The sequence below is a fragment of the Cibotium barometz genome, chromosome 37 (genome assembly GCF_041138505.1).
Source record: "Cibotium barometz isolate CiBa-2024 chromosome 37, ASM4113850v1, whole genome shotgun sequence".
In the NCBI taxonomy this organism is placed as follows: domain Eukaryota; kingdom Viridiplantae; phylum Streptophyta; class Polypodiopsida; order Cyatheales; family Cibotiaceae; genus Cibotium; species Cibotium barometz.
Genome location: NC_141082.1, coordinates 35,748,029 through 35,768,698, shown reverse-complemented (window position 1 = coordinate 35,768,698; position 20,670 = coordinate 35,748,029). Strand labels below are relative to the sequence as shown.

At 44.1% G+C, this 20,670-nt stretch overlaps 1 protein-coding gene across 7 annotated transcripts in view; it reads right to left on the bottom strand.

The window, feature by feature from the left end:
* Positions 1 to 20,670, bottom strand: part of LOC147617228 (uncharacterized) — a 250,714-nt gene that overhangs the window by 102,992 nt on the left and 127,052 nt on the right. For all 7 annotated transcript variants that reach the window (XM_086776846.1, XM_086776847.1, XM_086776843.1 and 4 more), the window contains 5 exons: positions 3,142 to 3,312; positions 2,742 to 2,978; positions 2,282 to 2,380; positions 2,042 to 2,149; positions 1,486 to 1,629 (listed from right to left, as the gene is read on the bottom strand). In XM_086776846.1, coding sequence (XP_086632972.1) covers positions 1,486 to 1,629; positions 2,042 to 2,149; positions 2,282 to 2,380; positions 2,742 to 2,978; positions 3,142 to 3,312 — 759 coding nt within the window. The remainder of the gene's footprint in view (positions 1 to 1,485; positions 1,630 to 2,041; positions 2,150 to 2,281; positions 2,381 to 2,741; positions 2,979 to 3,141; positions 3,313 to 20,670) is intronic.

Here is a 20,670-nt window from a genome sequence, read left to right as displayed (position 1 = left end):
CTAAGCTCATCCTCAATGACCGAGCCATAAAGTTTACTGAGAAAGAAAGAAAGATATAATAAGCATCTACTAAAGACTCAATGGGCCTATGAGACCAAAGTAAAACAATAATGTCCATGGCATATCTCATCATGGAATGGAAAATAAAACAGAAAGAAACATAAATATAGCTATCTCACTGGGGTGATACAAAACTATCCATGGAAACTCATCATGGAATACTAAGAACATAAAAACATGGGAGCAACATCAGCTCCGAGTAGATGGTATACCACTCTCCAAAATGTCAAGCATGGGGCTGACGAGTATGGCCGAGAGGTCTCCCTCAGCTATATCACATGGAAAGGTAGCTTGATGGCAGTGGAGCATGTCCTGGATCTAGAGCTGATGAGGTGATTGTGGCCGACCGGGGAGGGGGGGGGGGGGGGTCGAGGGCGTTGGGCACATTGGAGTGCAGAGGCTCGGTCCGGTAACTCCTCTCGGGCGAGGTAGGCCCAGAGTTACGAGTAGCTCGTGGAGGGTCCACAAGATCCACTATGTCGGTGTCCTCAACCTCCTGGGTCCGGAAGAAACTGGTGACGGTTGGTTGCCGAGGGAGGGGGTGGGGTGGCTGGGGCCTGTGTCTCAAGAAGGTGTCCCTGTGTCTGCGGAGCTCAAGCAGGAAGAGGCCCAGGCAACGTTGGTCCTCGAAGTCGATGATCGCGGAGAGTGGACCGAATCCCTCACGAAATAGACAGTGAAACCTCCCGCGGATGTCAGTATATATTGGGCAGCGGCATATGTAATGCTCCTCCGTCTCAACCTCTGTGTGGCATAGTCGGCAAATCCTCTCCTCTCTGGGTGTCCGTATGAGCTTCCCGGCTTTGAAGATGCACTCAGCTCTACCTCTCTCCACTCAGAGGCGGTGGGAAGAAACCCGTAACTAGCCAATCGCAATCCGCATGGCATGGGACATGTGAACACTCAAGTAGCCCGGCTGTTGGATGAATCCATCCTCAATAGTGAGTGTGAGGAAGTGGTCTCTGTAAAAGTGCATCTTCGTGGGGAGCTCCGGGGGTGTGATCCATGTGCAATGTGTGTAGATGCTAAGAAGATCTGAGAGAGAGAGAGAGAGAGAGAGAGAGAGAGAGAGAGAGAGAGAAGAAACAAAGTTGTATTAATGTCTTCAAAAGGCCCGTGGGGGGGTGGGGAAATGTTCAACTCCCTGTCATGGAAAAAAAGGTGGGGTTGGACGAGCAAGTTTTCCCATCTGCCATCCCTGACTGCAGGTAAGCCCAAAACCACCAATGGGCAGGGAGGGTTGTGTAACCAACCTTACACGCAACACCTTGGCCGAAGAAATAGAGAGAAAATGTACCTTTCTCTTATCTGCACTCTTCATCACTTTCTCCAGTAATGTTTTTAAGGTCGAATAGCATTGTTCTATCGTGAAAACTATGTGCATGCATCTCCTAAATAACTGTTACATTGGAAGACATGACGTACCGTGGTGATCAACTTGGGTTTCAACTCTGTGAGCTCTTGTTGCATCACAGCCACCTGCTCAGCACTAGAGCTTAGTTTATCCAGGCCCACTTCATAACCCCGTTTTTGCTTGAGCTTTTCGTCCTGCTTTGCAATTAGAAGTGCCTACATCAAGAATACGGTGTCAATAAATAACACACCACATCTTTTCCGCATATGAAAAACCATCTATGCATATCTCGTTTCAAAAGTAATCAAGAATCTAAAACCCAACATCCTTATCAACCTGGCAAGGTGTGATTCATAGGAAGCCTTAATAGGAGACGGTGACATCATGGACCATCTCACAAGCCTAAAGTCAATGCATGACCAAGGTGTCTTTATGGTTGGATAAACCATAAATGAATGCCTTAGAGAAAATTTTTGCATAAGCAAGGTGTCCTCATGGTTGGATAAAACCATAAAAAATTCCCTTACAGAAGCTTGAAGGACCGAGACGTGCTCACGGTTGGAACCGCAAAAAAAGATGCCTTGGAGAAAAATCCTGTAAAAGGTTAGTCTCTAAACACATGATAACCTGGAATGTTGATAGAAGCTCCAGGTATGATGTGGGCGTCACATAGTTGTATCGTCCCATCTTCAGTTTCAGCTCATGAGAATAAAAATGAACTCTTTCATGAAAGGCCTACGAAGAAGACAAAAAAAAAGTCAGATTAATGTCGGTTACCAAGTGGATCATAGAGAGCAAAAGTGTTTTTCTCTTGTTGACTCTGATAAATTTTCATAAAACCACAAGGTTATAGAGCTGTTATTTTACCTTACATATACGCACAATACTCATTCGTATACGGTCTTCCAATGGAATCTCTTTCAAAAACTTGTAGGCAACAGCCTCTAAAGCATCTTCTGGCCATTCCTGTGTTCAAATATAAAAAGTTGTTATGTATGTATTTATGTAATATGTACGTATTGTTTGTGTACTATATAGATTATTGTATTGTATGTATATGTATGGATGTATGTATGTATGTATGTATTGTGTGTGTTTATGTATTATATCTATGCATCATGTACACGTGTGTTCTATGTATGTATGCATTTTATGTGTTCTATGTATGTATGCATTTTATGTGTGCTGGTTGTAATTATGAATGGCACATATGTATGTATGTATGTATACCTGTATGGATGTTTACTTGACCACATTTACAAGGATTCTAATTGAAAGGATTAAAACTAGTAGCTTATTGAAATTGTTTTTTTGTGATGATGACTACCTGGAACCAATCTATGGTGCAACAATTGACCAGTGATGGAAATTGCCGTATTCTGTCTTTAAATGCTTGCCCCACTGGACTCATACAAAAAATAACATGAAGATTCTGTTTACATTGATTTATGAAATGTCTCCAGCTTTCTACTGGGGTATCAAGCTCTACTCCATTCTTTTTCGCCTTCTCTTTCACAGCTTCTTGAATAGTTGCCTTCTCATCACCAGGAAAAATGTTTGGAACCTGTCACCGAATTTATTTGCTAATACTTGAGACACCACACACGTGCACGCACATGCACACACACACACACACACACAACAGTTCTACACATCAATTGTTAGGAAGTAGTTATGATGAGTGTTTGCTACTTGCTAATAACAGTCTGAGTCATTATGCTGTGTACCTCTCCAGAGTTAAGCAGATTATTGATATCTTCAACAAAACCTTCATCCTTGATTTGTGTATCACTGAAGAGAAATATATTTGGTAGCCCTGGATCAGCACCCGATTTGCTTAGCATACTTTTCAAATCTTCTCTCCATTCAACCATGGTGTAACTTCGGCTAATCTCGACCTGGGTACAGAAGAAGGCTGGTTCTCAGTATTCCCTTGTGGTCTGCTTTTGGGTACGATTTAAAATAATAACAGTACCCTATACCTCATTGTAAGTTCTGAACAATACACCACCATATACCATTTGCAGTCATCTATAGGAGTAAAGCATAGGTTTTGTGCTTAAAATTGTACATGCAAAAAAAATCTAGTGTGAGATATGATAGTAAGTTTTCAAGCGCTGGCCCCCACTGTGGTCCTTGGGTCATCCCCATTGCTTGCACGTTCATATCCACCCACCCTTACCCCTCTTTACCCTTTCCTTACTATGGCCCAGCTCCCCCCACCATCATCACTCTGAAATACTTCGTTGTTGTGCTTTGGATTCAAGCCTCACTGTCATGCAAAAGAAATGGTAACAGTATTTCTCGCTCATAATAACCTTCTTCAGCCTCTTTACACAACTTATCCTTGCCCATGTCTGCTATACCACTTGCAGGGACACTTCCCCATAATAAAACTCAAGAACATTTACTTCTAGTCAACCCTTTTAAGCAGGTTTCGGGAAAAGATAGGTTCGACCTAGCCTAGAACTTGTTCAACTTTAGGAAAAACCTTCTCAAAATTATGGGAGAAGGAAAAAAACCTCTTCAAAAATTTCAAGATTTAGTAATATTTTGGAGAAAATATAAAGAAAATGCCTACTCAAAATGATAATTTCCTCCTCAGCCATGGCCAAATAGGATTCATGTAAAGGTTCAGTAAAAAGAGTTTCCCGAACACTGCTTTTAATGTTCTCTTACAATAGTGCATCTTCAACCAGCCAAACTGTTCTTAATGAAATGGCAAGAATAAATATCTCTCTATACCTGGCCCAAGCCTAGCACAACATGTGTTACTTCTAGAAGCACTTGCCACCTAATGTATGGGCATTCCAGTGGGCTGCATCGCACGTGACGACCTTGAAGCCCCAAAAAAGGTCCAAAGAGCAATATGAATACTGTACCCAGTCCCCCCCTCCCCTCTCGCTTTTCTACTCCAGCCCACCTCTTCCTCTGGTTCGCCTCCCTCCTCCTCTTGCCAATCTCTTCCTGCTGCTTCGCCCTCTTACTGCCCTTCCTCCTGCCTGCAGTCTTCAGTACGGAATACATTCATCGGGTTCAAGTCGGCCTTCCATCTTTGAGGACACTTAGAAAGGAAGATGGAGCAGAGCCAGAGGTCAACGGGGAAGACGCTATGGTTAGGTATGCTTAGACAGTTCTTCTAATTGTTGCATATCTATGGAAAAAGAAAGACCTTTTTGTCGTGCTTGTGTACGTTGTTTGTTCCCTAGAAGTCCTTGTATGCGTGTGTTTGGGAGTGAAACCCTAGGCCTTGATAGTTTTTCTGGACGTGAGGTTTTGAGACTATCGGCTGTATCATACAGAGAGCTCATCGAGTTCAGCAGAAGGCTGAATCCTGTGCACGGGTTTATGCTTTTTGGCTCTACTGCACACTTTTGTTGTACATAGCTGTAAACAGCATTACCTTAGATGAGCAGACGACTGAGAGAAAGGGGGAAAACCCTAACGCATGTATGGATAAGGCATGACTATAGAAGGGTGCAGGAGAGGCTGTGAATTGTAGCTTGCTGGGCATGCTTTCTGGCTGCCAGATGGCGCTGATTGCTTGACAGACACAGGCATGGAAGTCTGACTGCGTTTGATGTACAGCAGCGGAGGCTTTCACGTGTGTGTCTACGGGGCAAACAGTACGGCTGAATCTGGCTGCAGGCATGGGTGCACTACAGGGCTTATACACTATCCAAGAAAAGCAAGTATTTATGCTATTTTGGGTGTACTTTTTTAGCATTTGTATACTTGTCTTTTCTTCAAGTTTAAGGGTAAGAAGTGCTAGTCTTTTGAGTGTCTGTAGGCACATGTTTGTTGGAGGAAACTTGCTTTTTCTCGGACATGCTTAAATCGGCCCCTTGTGTATAAAAGGCTGGCTGTTGGTTGACCTTGTGAACATCCTTGTCTTGCAGAAAAATGTGCTCTTTCCTTCATAAGCTGAGTGAATCCCTACTACACCCTCTTCACAAGCTTTCTTTTTTTTTTGCCAAGAAAGAGACTTCTATTAAGTATGAAAAAGGCATACAACAATCACGGCTATAAGCCGGAATAGAATAGAATCACCCCAATATGTAAGGTGATCTCAACCACTGAGGAGCATCATGGTGCCATGAAAGACCAGTGGGACTAGAGGAAAAGAAAATGCCATGGTCCCACTCCCGCATAAACACAACGCGCTTTGCTTGCGCGGAATGAGAGGACCCCTGAATACGAGCCTAAGTAGCCATGAGAGTATGGATGATATTACCCCATATAGTGCTAGACTCAAAAATCAGGATGCCCTCAATAGACTCCATGCATCTAGCTCTCCTGTTATAATACTAGCAACAATCTCCCAACTGGTGTCAATCCTCTATCTTGGGGGTGTATAATGTGAGTGAGGGACATCCTACAACAAACCATGCTGGGCAATACCTCTACAAATTAAAATAGTAATGTCTGTATCATTGCCCTCATAGAAAAGCAACGGACCAGACTGGGAAAGGCAAGCAACTGCCCCCAAAGTAACATACATGGCACAGCCACTCAATTTGCCGATAAGTTAGGCTATAGAACCCCAAATGCGTTGTGGAGTGCTACATCCCCATAATTAATGTTGCACAGTCTCAGAATTTGCTGCACATCTCGGGAAAATAGGTGCTACACCAAAAACGGATCTCCATTGATTGGTAGAGAGACCACCATGTAAAAAAAACAAAAAGAAACAAGAGATTTGGCTCCTTCTGTATGAATGCCAAAGCCTATGCCAATATCTACTCTGTATCTCTAGAGAGATATCAAAACTCTCCCAATGAGGCCTGAGAGTAGCGATCCTATGCATCTAAAAAGCCTGGCATTCCGGACGTGATGGGATTGGAGACATCAATCCACTCCCACTCACCTGGATCCCACTGAATATATCTGATAGGACTGCCACCATACACCCACAAACACCAAGAGCCATGAGTCACTATCTCAGAAGAAGGATCAATAAGCTGGTGCTTCCCCGAACGACCAACAATCCTCACTGGACTAAAGTCTAAGCCTGGCATCAGGAATGATCCCCTCCATGCTACATCTCCTCAATCTCCATCCAGGCATGATAGAATAGATGATACAATCTGTACCCTCCTGGCCCGGGAGAGAAATGACCTGTAGAGGTACGCCTATCCTAGAAAAAATGCCTAGCGATCTCAGATGATAATCTCCGTGAAAGGTCCCAGAGGACCACTCATGCGGTATAGCTGCATCAATCTGATCAATTCGTATGCGAGGGCCCCTAAGATGCTAAATGGATGCAACTCTTTGATCCACCGGAAGACTCTTAAAGGTCTTCCAAGCACAAACTGTATATGCACATCTCTCCCATCCTGACCACTGCATGTAGCGAGATGCACCAAGTGGCCAACTGGCCTCATCCCTAATGAATTGGTTCCACATAATAGGTTATCGGTCAGCCTCATCCAAAGACCTAGGAAGCCTCTGTCGCAAAAATGGTCTCATGCTTCTCCATGCTCTAACAATGGAGACAATAAAAGGGAAAGATGGTGCCCTGATATCTGTCTCCGTGAATTAAAACCATACACTGGGCAGCCAATTTCTCCCAAAACAGGGTGTACATATGGAAATCTGAGACAAGAAAAAATCCTTCCAAGGCTTACTGCTTGGTAGGAAACCTCTAACCACAAGTTTGCAAAGCAACGCCCTGCACTAAACATCCGGATCAATAATATTCAGCCCCCCCTCTCATCTATGCTGAATAACTGTGAGCCAAGCTACCCTGGCACGTGTGTCTATGGTGCCGTCCAAACCCGAGCATAGAAAATTACGGATCAACCTCCGCAACTAACCAATGCATGCACGAGAGAAGAACCAACAAGAGGCAATAAACCAAACTCAGGCAAGTAATACCTGATTAGCCACCAATGGTCTGGAGGCTAATAAACTCCAACCCCAACTTAGCATCTCAAATATCTAGTAGTGCATCCTCTACTGATCCAAGTAAAACCAAGCTGTGCACTCCAAGCAACTCTTGGCGAGTCACTAATCCAAAAACCAACAAATTTGTGCCAATTCATAAGGGCCCCTACTGCCAAACAAAACTCTTCCACTGCCACCTGGAAGGAACATAAACATGTGAGGCCTCCAACAACATGGTTGTGTCATCAGATAACTCAGAGTCGACCATCTCCTCCTAACTACGAATAGGCAACCTTAATCAAGAAATACTAGCAGCGGAACGGAGGAAGATGCTCATGGCCTCTGATATATAATAATGGGGCTAAAGGGCATCCCTATCGTACTGAGCGAGAGATCTGAAATTGGTCTCCTCTATCACCGCAAGCAAGCATACTACTGAGGGCATCACGATACATGCATGAAACTCCCCTGATCCATCTCTAAGAGGAACCCATATGGCTAAGAGTACCCTCAAGGAAGTCCCAATCCACTCTGTCTAGCCTTGTTAAAATCCAAAAGCAGAATGGCTAAAGGCTGATTACTCACTTTGGCCCATTCCACGGCCTCCCAAAATGACAAAATGTTATCAAAGATGCTCCTTCCGTGTAAGAATTCATTCTGGGTATCATGAATGACATCCTGCAAAATTGGCTACAATCTAATGCTCACTGCCTTAGCTAGAACCTTATACGCAATCCCAAGTAACGTGATAGGTCTCCACTGTCCAATCAAGCTCTTATCCCCACTCTTAGGCATAAGGAAGATAAGCCCCTCAGTGAGAGAAGAAGGCATAGAACATGTGTCCCACATCTTTTAGAAAGCCGATGTGATCTTTGCGCGGATCTCATCCTAAAAAGTAACAATAAAAACAGGGGAGAGACCGTCCTCCCCTGATGAGGCAAGGCATGACGAGCATTATTGAACTCTTGCATAGAAAAAGGGGCATCCAGAATGGCGCACATCTCCTCAAAAATCAAATGTGGCACTGCATTCCAAACCTTCCTCTGTGCCCTGTGTCTCAAGTCAGAATGAGGCTCACTGCTAAGAAGCTGGCGATAGAAATCTGTGGCAATCTGTCTAACCATAAGAGGATCTGAATGAAGAGTGCCATGTGAATCTTGCAGCTCCCTGACACCATCTCTGGCATGAGATGTGCCGTGAGTAGCAAAGAAGTGTTTGTTGTATCTACCACCCATTTGGGTCCAAACCAATTCCTGGGCATGGTAGCAGTACTTCGCACCCTGCTCAAGAGAGTGATGAAGCTCTGCCCTAACACTACATAAAGAATCTACAACCCAGTGAGCATGAGGGTGTTTCTCGTACTCTCTGTGTAAGGCAGCCAGTCTACGTCTAATAGCCCTTTCTAAATCCAAGGCTTCTTGCCTCTTAGAAAGGGCACACATGTGATAAAAGTCGCGGCAAAACCACAACTGAAACATGCATACAATGTAAGCTCAATAGGGCATCCCGTGATAGACTCAACCACGTATCCAACAGATAAAGATATAGAGAGAGGGGGAGAGAAAGAAGGGAATAGGGAACTTTGCACGGTACACCACACTGAGCGGGGAACAAGCCCCACCCCCTTTCAAGAATTTATTCAAGAACAATCCACGGGCATGCTAGCCAGGATCAATACACCCATGAATTCCAAAGGAAACCAAAATGTCGATGTAGTATATCCAAGTCGATGTCAATGTCGAGGTACGAGATCTTTGATGCAGAGCACACCACGGGGATGACCCATAGGAATCTCTCACCGGGCTAGTACTAGATCCAATATCCAAATCCAATGAATTCAACTCCAATGAATCCGAATTCAACTCCAATGAATCCAAATCCAAGTCCAAGTCTAAATCCAAGTCCAAGTCCAAGTCCGTAGTTTGAACTTTGTACACCACGTGCTCAAGGGATGATATCAGTAGTAGACTCAATGCCCAAGTTGGAGCAAACGCAAACCTCAAAGCGAGTCCTCTCACGAAGAAAAACATATACATATATATGTATCAAATCAAATCTTGAGCCGGTAACCTATAGATGGCTCAAAAGTAGCAGAGAAGCACTGTTAGATGCTTTGCTAGGCGTCAAATGGACAAGTCCGGGTGATGGTGCTGAGGAAGCACAGGTGGTACAAGCACTGAGGAGTTGGTGATGACTGTACAGTTTACTATTTAATATAAACAGTGTTTTAACAAAAAAAAAAGCAAATGATTCCGACAACTCTGATGGCTGTTGGCAGCAGTAGTGCAGGCGGCTGACGCTAGCTGCAGTAGCTAGCTGGCAGCACTGCTGCAAGGGGGGCTTGTATAGGCAACGCAAGGGCAAGAATAGGCAGCACAAAGGTTGGCAGCAACGCTACCTGCTGGCTGGCTGGCTAGCTGGCAATGCTGGCAACGCTGGTGGCAGCCAACAGCAGCACACAGCTATTATAGGGTGGCATAGATGTCTACTACAGGACAGCGGAGCGCTGACTGGGACAAGCGCAGGCCGACGGCAGAGAACTGAAACAGGTGCAGATGGCTGCGCACAGCAATAACAGCCTGGAGGTGGCGATGAAAGTGATAATGATGATGGAGAAGATGTTCTTCCAACTTCGTTGATAGCTCCAGGTGCTACAAGAAAAGTTCCCACCTTCAACAATGATGAGAAGGGAGAGGTTCAAGCCTTTTTATACTTGTAAGACACCCTGCTTTTTGCCAACCATCATGCTTTTGCTTTGCTTTCCCCTTTTGACGAGCTTTTCTAAGTTCTTTTATGCTTTGCTTTACTAACTTTAGCCTTCAGGACCTTGCTTTTTGGCCCTGGAGTTGCTTTTTGAAAAAGTGGCTTTTAGCTTTTTCAGCCGGCTCTGTCTCCCCTTGCCAGTGATGCACCTGGCTCGTAGTCAACCCAGTTTGACTTTTTGCTATTTCTTGTTTTTTGACCAAGACTGGTGCTTTTTCTTGAAGGCTTCCAAATTATTAAAAGGGCTCAGAAAAAGGCAAGCTGTGTATGTCGTTAAAATGAATCCGGTAGACATAAAATGCAAGGCTAAAGAACCAGAGTGGTTAAGTGAGTATGCAAATGTATTTCCTGAAGAGCTGACTGAGATGCCTCCGTCTCGTGAAGTAGATCATGAGATCGAATTAACCCCCGGAGCTCAGCCGGTAGCCCAGCGTGCATACAAAATGCTAGTCCCTGAAGCCATAGAACTTAAGGAGCAGTTAAGACAACTGTTAGAGCAGGGATTCGTCAAAGCCAGTGTCTCACCTTGGGGTGCGCCCGTTCTCTTTCAAAAGAAGAAAGATGGAACGTTAAGACTCTCTATTGACTGCAGAGGACTGAATCAATTAACAATTAAGAATAAGTATCCTATTCCTAGGATTGATGAACTTCTGGATCGGTTAAGTGGTACCCAAATGTTTACAAAGATAGATCTCAAATCCGGGTACTACCAGATCAGAATCAAGGAGCAAGACATCCCAAAGACAACATTCAATACTCGCTATGGGCATTATGAGTTCACAGTCATGCCGTTTGGATTAACTAATGCCCCGGCGACATTCAATCGTCTTATGCAAGATATTCTCAGAGAATACTTGGATGATTTTGTTCTTGTCTTCTTTGATGATATCTAAGTATACTCGCCTAATGTGCCAAAGAGTCAAGGCAGAGAGAGTCAAGATGCCAGGGAAACTGCAGCCTCTAGACATTCCACAGATGAAGTGGAAATGCATCACTATGGACTTTGTCACTCGATTACCTTCAGTGCAATCAGGTTACAACTCCATTTTTGTGATAGTTGACAGGCTAACCAAAGTTGCCCATCTAATTCCAGTGAAAGAAACATACTCTGTAGTGGATGTTGCCAGAGTTTTCCTTAAGGAGATCTTCAGATTGCATGGTTTACCCAGGAGGATAGTAAGTGACCGAGATCCCAAATTCACAACGAAATTCTAGACTGCATTCTTTGAAGTAGTAGGAACTTCCTTGAATCTCAGCACAGCCTACCACCCCGAAACAGATGGCCAGACGGAAAGGGTGAATCAAGTAATTGAAGATATCCTTCGGTCATGCTGTAGCAGGGAACCCAAGAAGTGGTTAAGTCATTTGCATCTGGTCAAATTTGCTTACAATGCTTCTTATCATCGGAGCATTGGGATGAGTCCTGTCAAAGCTTTGTATGGACAAGATTGCCTTACACCGTTGACTTGGTCTGACCCATTGATCAGAGTCAAAATGTCCAGACAAATGCTTGATGACATAGACCAGCAAATGCAATCAATCTGTAAAGATATAAAGGCAGCCCAAGACACACAAAAGCAGTATGCAGATAAAAAGAGATCCGAGAGAGAGTTTAAAGAATCAGATATGGTCTTCATTCGAGTACAACCAAAAAAAAGTTCCTTATCCTTAGGGAAGTACAAGAAGCTCTCTCCCAGATATTGTGGGCCGTATGCTGTCATAAAGAAAGTGGACGATCTAGCCTACAAACTTCTTCTGCCTCCCCATCTCAAGATACATGATGTATTCCATGTCAGTTTGCTTAAAAGTCCGTATCTAGCCCGAATCACGTGCTTGATGATGAGCAATTGATCTCTCCGACTCAAGGCCAGATGGTACTCCAACCTGAGGAAATCCTTGACGTTCGGGAGAAGATTCTCAGGAGTAGAGTCCTCAGAGAATTCTTAGTAAAGTGGAAGTTCTTCCCTCTAGAAGACGCACCCTGGGAGAAAGAAGAAGAGTTGGCGAAGGATTACCCTCACTTTGCGAGATGAGGACGTCTCGCATTTTTCAAGTGGGGGAATTTAAGATTCCTCCTCAGCCTGAATATCAAATAAGCCTCTACTTCAATCCCTTGTAATCACTCTATGATTCTAAATACAAGAAAATATCATTTTTCCTTGTTTTACTTAGTGAGATAAAAAATTCTAGAGAGTGGTAAATCAAAATTGAGATATTTTTGGATAAATAAATTCTTCAAATATCAAAAAAATGTTTCCCTGAAACAGAAAATCAAAATAGATTTTCCAAGATGCAATTGGAATTAATTAAAATTGATTCACAAGACCTTAGCTTAAGGGTCCATATTTTCGAAATTTTTTTTATTTTGGTCAAATTAAGGTTCCTATGGACCAATAAGATTAATCGAAGTGTTGGGACAAGATATATCCAAGAACAAAAGAAAATACCCAAAAATGAGTAAATGCCCACATAAGACGAAGAGTTGACCAAGTACTAGGTTTATTAGTTAAAAATTATGGTGTATTAATAAAAAAATGAGATATTTTGGAGTAATCATTCATTTTTGACACGTGTAAGAAAAATGGAGACCTTCAAGGAAGCGCCTATTTCACATGCTTGGATGAGTTTAAAACTCAAAAATAATAGGATATTTTTATCTCTCCTCTCTCCTAAATCAAACCAAATCAAAAAGGAAGCCAAACTAGTCCAAAACTTGTCCAAATTCAGTCAAACTCAAGCTGAAAAATTCTAGAATTCAGTTGGACTCAGTTAGTGGCCTCCCTCTCCTATAAATAAACCCTCATTCCTTTGTATTATTATCTGTGAACTAAACTATGCCAGTATTACTCTAAACTAAGCTTAATTTCTATTATCCTCTAAAAATCTCTACAAAATTGAAGAGATTGGAGCTTCTCTCTCTCTTCAATCTTCCTTAGTGACTCCTACGACATACCAAACCAATTGATTGGTTGCGAGCCTCTACAGTGACTAAAGAATCAAGCATTTTAGGAGGTAAACAGTGGATTATGGTCTTTTTTTTATAATTTTTAAATGTTTCTTTCTTCTCAACCCCTCTCAAGCTTGAGAAGCTTTAATTTGAATGGCTTTTGAATATTATTGAAATGTTTTAATGTATTGTAATAAAGAAACACATAAATTTTTATTTATGCTTATTTTTAATGGTTTTTAAGCATTTCTCTCTCTCCCCCCAAAGAAAGGTCATTCCTATGACCTATTCTCAATCCAAATGAAGCTTCTCATGAAGCATTTCTCTAATCCAAAAGTAATTTTTATATTTGTCTGATTGGAGGTCAAAATAATAGCTTTTCAATGCTTTTATGATATTTATTTCATAGAGAAATTATGAATCAATCCATAATTGGATAATGATCCAATTAGTGGTCATTCTAATCATACTAATCATATTAAACTTCATTCTCTCAATTAAATTGAGAATTATCAGTAATAACAGCGGAGCTGTGATAAAATTTCTGTAAAATAAGATTTTAGTTAAATTTATCTTTTTGTATAGATAAATTTTTATGATGAAAGAGGAATTCCCACCATATTGAAATCCAATTAATTAAATGAAGAAAGTATAATTCCTAATGCAAAGGAATTAATGAAGATTTTTATTTAATTTTTAAAAGAAAATATAGTTAAATTTATCTTTTTGTATAGATAAATTTTTATGATGAAAGAGCAATTTCCACCATATTGGAATATAATTAATTAAATGAAGAAAGTGTAATTCCTAGTGCAAAGTAATTAATGGAGATTTTTATTTAAATTTTAAGAGAAAAATTTAATTAAATTTATCTTTTTGCATAGATAAGTTTAAATGATAAAAGAGGAAGTCCTACTATATTGGAATTCAAATGTTTAGATGAGAAAAGTGAAATTTTTAGCTTAAAGGAATTAATGATTATTTTTATGTAATTTTTAAGAAGAATTTTAATAGATTTAATTTAGAAAAAAGAGAAATTCCCATGATAATTGGATTGCACTCATTGAAATGAGAAAAAGACGGATTTCAAGTTTATTCAAAAAAATAGGTATTGATATTTTAATTAAAAGATGAATTTCCATGATAATTGAGAAAAGATGGATTTGAATTAAATTCTAATGTCAAAAGATGAATTTCCATCATAATTCTACCTAATGAATTAAGGTTGAGAATTTATTTGAGAAAAAGAAAATCTTGGATAATTGAATTGGTAAAATCATTAAATGGATATTTACCCAAAACAATAGATGTTTAGTAGTTGAAAGTAATCATGGTAGAACTAAACTGAATGAATTTAGTTAGATTACGTGAGGTCGGACAGTAAATCTAATTGTTCTTCTCTCGATCTGAGTCAGACAAAAACTTCGTGACCAATTCCAGTTACTCAATCCAAAGAATAGACCACCGGAACTAATCTAGTTTTTCCCTGACCAATCTCACCAAGAATCTAGTTGGATAAATGGATAAAATAACGGGTAGATTACCCTCATGAGAGATCAAGGATCCTCATTATGAAACTGGGAATTATTGGAAAAAGGGTCTTTGGAACCAATCTCAAAGTGGAATCTCACTTGCATTGGAAACTCTGTTTTTCATTCAAAGGACTGTGTTACGCCAGAATGCTGGAGGAAGCATTTAGCTTATGTTTTTCTAAAGGAGGTTCGTTGGAACAGCTAGCGGGGAGTCGTCAAGGGACGTCGCCCGTGGCAAAGCCTGCCGAGGTCTCGACCAACCTCGGTACGGTTAAAATGGTGCGCTTCCGGTATGATGGGCAAGGGCCGACGAAGCGGTCCCTGAGTGAAGTGCTAGGACACCTAAGGAGGATCCGAAAGGGCTCTGACCAGGCGATGCACGGGCTCACGGTTGCTAGGACACCCAGGCGTAAAGTCCAGGAACATATCTAATGGACAAAAAGGAAAAGTTTTTGGAAACAAAAATTTGATACTAGATCTGGTTGGTTGGCCAGCTGGTCTTCAACGGAGAGTTCAAATGATGCATTTTTGTAATACAATGGACTTGGAATTTTGAAAAATGATGATCGGAAATATTATGATTTTATTCACGGATTGTCTTAAAGCCAGTCGAATCTGTTATAAATGGCAATTTCATATTGGGTGTGTATGTGGTGTGCCTATTTGATTTTCTTATGAATCGCCGGGTAGGAGACCTGGGAACTCTTTTCGTCGGTATCCGGGCAAAAACCCAATCAAATCTTTATAAAGGAATCCCACCAAGCCTAACCCATGGGCTAGATGGAATTAGGCTGGATCGGAGAATTCCTGAGAAACAACTAGATACGATTAGTTACGTTAATCAGTTTAAACCCTGAGAAGACCTTGTTCTATGGGAAGGGATCATCGGCTGTGCCTCGGAGGGACCGCCCCCGGGCTAGCCTCTCGTCCCGGACATCCCCACGGGCGAGGCCCCAAGTGTGCAAGACCCCCGCCCCGCGCGGGAGGCTGACGCCGCTTCCGCCGCCGGGCAAGAGCCCCAGAGCCGGCGCGCAAGGACCTCACAAAACACTTATGGCCATATATATAAGTGAATTTCTCTCATAATACACCATACTCTCCCATTGTGCAATAGAGTCTTGCTCTTGCTTATCCTCTTGCTAATCTCTCTCTAATGCATGCTAGTGAGTATGTGAGTGATGTGAGGTGAGAAGAAAGAAAGAAAGAAAGATATATTAACGTCTATGAGAGGCCAAAGTCGGCCTATGAGACAAAAAATAATACAACTGTGTTCTTCCGGTCATCGGAAGAAAAGAAAGAAAAGAAGGCTGTGAATGGCGTGAACATGTACCCTGAGTCTGAATGAAAGCGAGCTAGCCTCTCCTGTGTCTCCATCTGGTGTCTCATTCGGATAGCTGCTATCTCTCGGTGACGGAGTCGGGGTGCTCTATGTCCAGTCTGTCTAGGTCTCCTCCTGGCTCTCAATTCCTCTGCTCTCTGTGCGGTCACCCCACGTGGTACATCAGCTGGCACTGGCATAGCTCTCTGGAAGAAATCTGAGCTGGGACTGTCTCCCATCCCTAGTGGGAGCGGGTGTCTGGAGGAGTCTCTCTCGAGAACTATGAAGCTCTAGTAGTTGTCGCTGGTCCGATGCCTCCATCAACTGATGTAGTGAAGAGTGCTCCTCAAACAATCCTGCATATCTATCTTTGACCCCCTTGTGGGCTCTACATCTACATACAAAGTGATCCTCAGTCTCCACCTCCTCGCGGCACAATCTGCATATCCGCTCAGCTCTGGGAACCCGTGCCGCTCTCCCAGCCTCTATCTCTAGCTGATGTGATGAGACTCATAGCTGTCCAATAGCAACGCGAGAGCTGTGTGGCATGTATACATCCATGTACCGCGGTCGATGTATAAACCCATCCCCTGAGATGCTCATAAAGTGGTCTCTGTAATACAGCATCTTCGGTGGTAGTGGGCTCTCTGGTGCTGTCCATGTCTCTTGTATGTAGTGCTGCCATATGTCCTGTCTCATCACTCTGTTCCTCTCATTGAGAGAGAGGTAACCCCGTGGAGCAGACTAATCATACTGAAAAGGTGGCAACCGCTCAATGTCTATCCCATGATGTGAGAACCACTGTAGCATCTGTGCATACCAAGATCCAGTGTGTCCAGCCTCGACCAACTGTCTAGATGCCTCAGAAGCTCGGCGAGATAATCTCTCCGTGGGCATCTCCCTCATCCTGTATATAAAGTAGATCGTCTGGAACAATGCCTCCACTGCCATAGGTGCTGCAGCAAACTCAGCTCGAACAATGTTGTGCGGGACGGATGGTTTGCTGCGTATCATCCTCGACAGCATCAAGATTTGTGGTCTCTCCAGCTGTACCCATGTGGAGGCTGCAAGCCCTGGTGCCCAAACCGCTTCTCCATACATCAAGGCTGGTGTCACTAATGTATCAAAGAGCCACCCCTTCGTGCGGGGTTCCTGAAAATGTGCCTGATGACACTGATGCTCAAGGCCAGCAAGAGCTGCATACCCCTGGGTCACTGTCTCGGACTGCCTGAGCCATGGAGAAGCGTCCAGCTGAGCTAGTAAATGTGATGCCAAGGTAAACATAAGAGCTCACCACCTCGACCCGCCCTCCAACTAATGTGAGTGTAGTGTGGCTCTTGACTGCGGCGGGTGAGGTGTGGAAGATCATAAGTTATAACCTTGGTTTTCCCAAGGCTCACTGCTATGAGACCCTGCTGTGCGCAGAAGTCATCAAGAGCCACAAGGTGTCTTTGAAGCCCAACCTGCGTGTCGGATACCAAGACGATGTCATCAGCATAAAGCATAACATGGACAGTAATACCTGAGAGCTCAACCCCAGAGTCTCCTCCTTGTGTGATGTAATCGACCTGCGTGATGTAATCGACCACCTCATCAATATAGAGCCCAAAGAGCGTGGGGGAGAGCGGGCACCCCTGCTTCACACCAATGGTGCTAGCAACTCTGTCGGACAAGCCTCCTGGGCATCGGACTCTCCCAAAGACCTGCTCATATAGCCTGTATATGCCCCACAGCATGTCTGAAGGTATGCCTAGTGTCTGTAGTCGCCGAAAGAGGCGCTCTCTGGGCACAGTATCAAATGCCTTGCGGAAATCCACAAAGCAACAATAGAGCCGTTCCCTCCGTGCCTTGGCCTGATCAATCAAGTACCTCAATGTAAAAATGTGGTCGATGGTCGAGAAGGCTTGACGGAAGCCTGCCTAGCCTGCTGCTCTAAATCCCCCAACCTCTGCATGAGTGCTCAGCTCTGCCTCCAAAACTGCCCCGTATAGTTTGGCCAATATATGGCCAATCATGATGGTCCTGTACTTTCCGGGGTCTAGTACATCTCCTGCTTTATGGATCGGCACAATAGTGTGCATCGTCCACTCAGCCGGAAACCCCTCTAACAGAGCTCTATTGAAGAGATGAGCAAGAAATGGTGCCAATGTATCAATAGCATAGATGAGATGCTCTCCCTGTAATCCTGTATGATCTGTCGCCCATCCATGTTGGAGACGGCATATGGCCCTCCTAACCATAGGTGGGGTGAAGAAGGTGGAGACTGTGGAGCATGGCTCTGTGGGCTGTGGTATAGGGAGCTATGCAGGCACATCATAAAGTCTCTCTGCATATGTCTGCCAGGTCTGAGGATCGGTAATAGGTGTGGGAGGACGGGGCTCTCTGAGTCTCCTCCAAGCAGCAGTAGCATCTCTGCTCATGAGCATGTGATATGTGTCCCAGTACTGAGCCTCCTCATAAGCTTGCCGCTTATTACGGCGGGTGAGAGTATGCATCCTCCTGCCTGCCTGCCTCTGGGTGATCTCCCCGCGAGCCCTCTGCACTCGGAGACTGCGGTAAAGGTTTCTGCACTCATCATCATACCATCGGTTCTGGGGCATGCTCCCAAATGTAGGTGACTGTCCTGTCTGTATGTGGTATGGGAAACTCCTCGCAGCTGTGGAGTGCAGTACATGTCAGAGCTGGGAGGTGAGCATAGCCATGGGTGCCAATAGATCTAAGGCAAATAGCTGATCATGAACATGATAGTCGTACACATCGGCTAGGGCCTGAGTGAAGTGGAAAATAGTGCGTGGTGGCTGTATGATGGGTGGGTGGGTCTCCAGTAAGCTCCTGAAAGTGAGGGATAGGTATGTATGATCCGCCCCAATGGGGCATGGTGGTACGGTGAAGTGAGAAACCATATCTGCTGCCTCCCGGGATCCCATCACATAGTCCACTGTACTACTGCCGCCTCCCACTGGAAAGCAAGTCAACCCACCTGAATCTGGCCACTGAGTCATCCCGTTATAAATAACGAGATGGTGTCCGGCCCCAAGCTCCAACAAATGTTGCCCATATCCAGTGCTGTCAGCTCCGCCGTCAGCAGAGATCCGAGTGGTCCTTGTATCCTCTGTAGCTAGCGGCTCTAGTCGTGGTACAACGCGACGGTGTGACAACGCTCGCGGGAGATGCGGTGGAATTGCTTCTCAAGGAGTTGTAGAGCTTGGAGCCCTCAAGAGTTACGAGCTCGGCCATTGGAAAGATCCTCACGACAGTTGCAGTTCACCAGGTAATCTCTTGTTAGATGTGTTTCAAGGGGGATTAGGGTGAGCCATAGCATGGCTGCTCTAGGAGGAGAAGGCTATCTCATACAATGCGGGGAGGGGGAAACAACGACACAAGTAGTCTATTGTGCCAAGTGGACTCTTCACCGTTGTTGGTGAGAAAGGGACCATGACGCCATATCCTCAAGAACGCCACTCAGTGCTTCTGCATTTGGTCTAAGCAACCTTGAAGCTTCCCCCACTAACCACGGAGGGTATGAATGATTTCAAGCCGGATGCTCCAGATGGACTCCACTAGTGGGGGTGAGGGTGCCTTCGATGGCTTCATTGCATCGAGCTCTTCATATGTGCCACGCAGCTATACTACTGCAACGCTCCCATCTCGCGAGAATCTGGTATGACCAACGACCTATGGATGGAGCTAGAACTAGCACTATTGAAATGCGAAGGTGAGAGACCTGAAGGGCTAGTCCCCCACCTTCCTCCTCATATGGCGTGACAACCACGGCCTCAATGGCCCAAGCAACTATGCCCCACGTAACAAAACGGGCGTGGGGGCCCAATCCATAGTGAAAATGTGTACAATCCTCTGTCAAACCTGACGAGCCTTTAGACAAATCTCACAGACAATGACGATGAGACTCCTGGGGATGGCCACATCTCGGACATAATGCTGGTGTACCCCCAATGGCCAACCACGTGTCAACTTTTAAGCTCCTATGTGCCAGTTGTTGCCACATGAAAAGGATGATCTTCCACACCTGAAAACTATCCCACAACCACTTCCAAAAATCTGAGAGAAAGTGTGGCAAGAGGCCCTGAGACCACCAATGTCCAGCTGCCACTGGAGTGCCCTTTACCTCTAACATCTGAATCCTGCGGCCTAGTCATGCAGTGTAAGCAAAAAGGGGGTGCCAGGCATCTCCTCATTGTTCTTTGGATCCTACCATGTCCACTCTCCCGGGTCCCACTAGAGACTCGTGAGAGGCTGACCCTCCCACATCCTTAACCGCCAGAGTCTCTCTTTGGCCACGTTGGCCGGTGGAGGGTCGATGTGCCACTCATCTGCATGAAAACCAATCACCCATGTGGATACCGGCCAACATGGCTTCTCCAATAGCCCACATAGCTGTTCATAAACCCATATGGCTACAGCATAAGCCCATAAAGCTGTCCGTAAACCAATATCGTTGAGATACAATACCCCATGACAATAACAAGTGCCCAACGGCTCAAATACATGTACAATTGCTGTAGTAAGTACCCAATGGCTGTCCATATATAACCAATTAAAAAGACAAATGCCCAATGGCTGAAAATCATAATATAATGATCGAATACCCTTGTGTTCACAATTTCTTCATGATGGAAGTCTTCTAAATAGTCCTAAAATCAAGCAGAGAGCTTGCTTCAAGGTTTCTTTGTGATGGAAGCCTTCGAAACAGTCCCCAACAATCAGTGGTATACTTCATGGGCAGCCTTGTGAAGAGAGAAAGAGAGCGGCTAGCATTAGGGCATCCTGTAGCAGTGGTAGAGAGCCATAA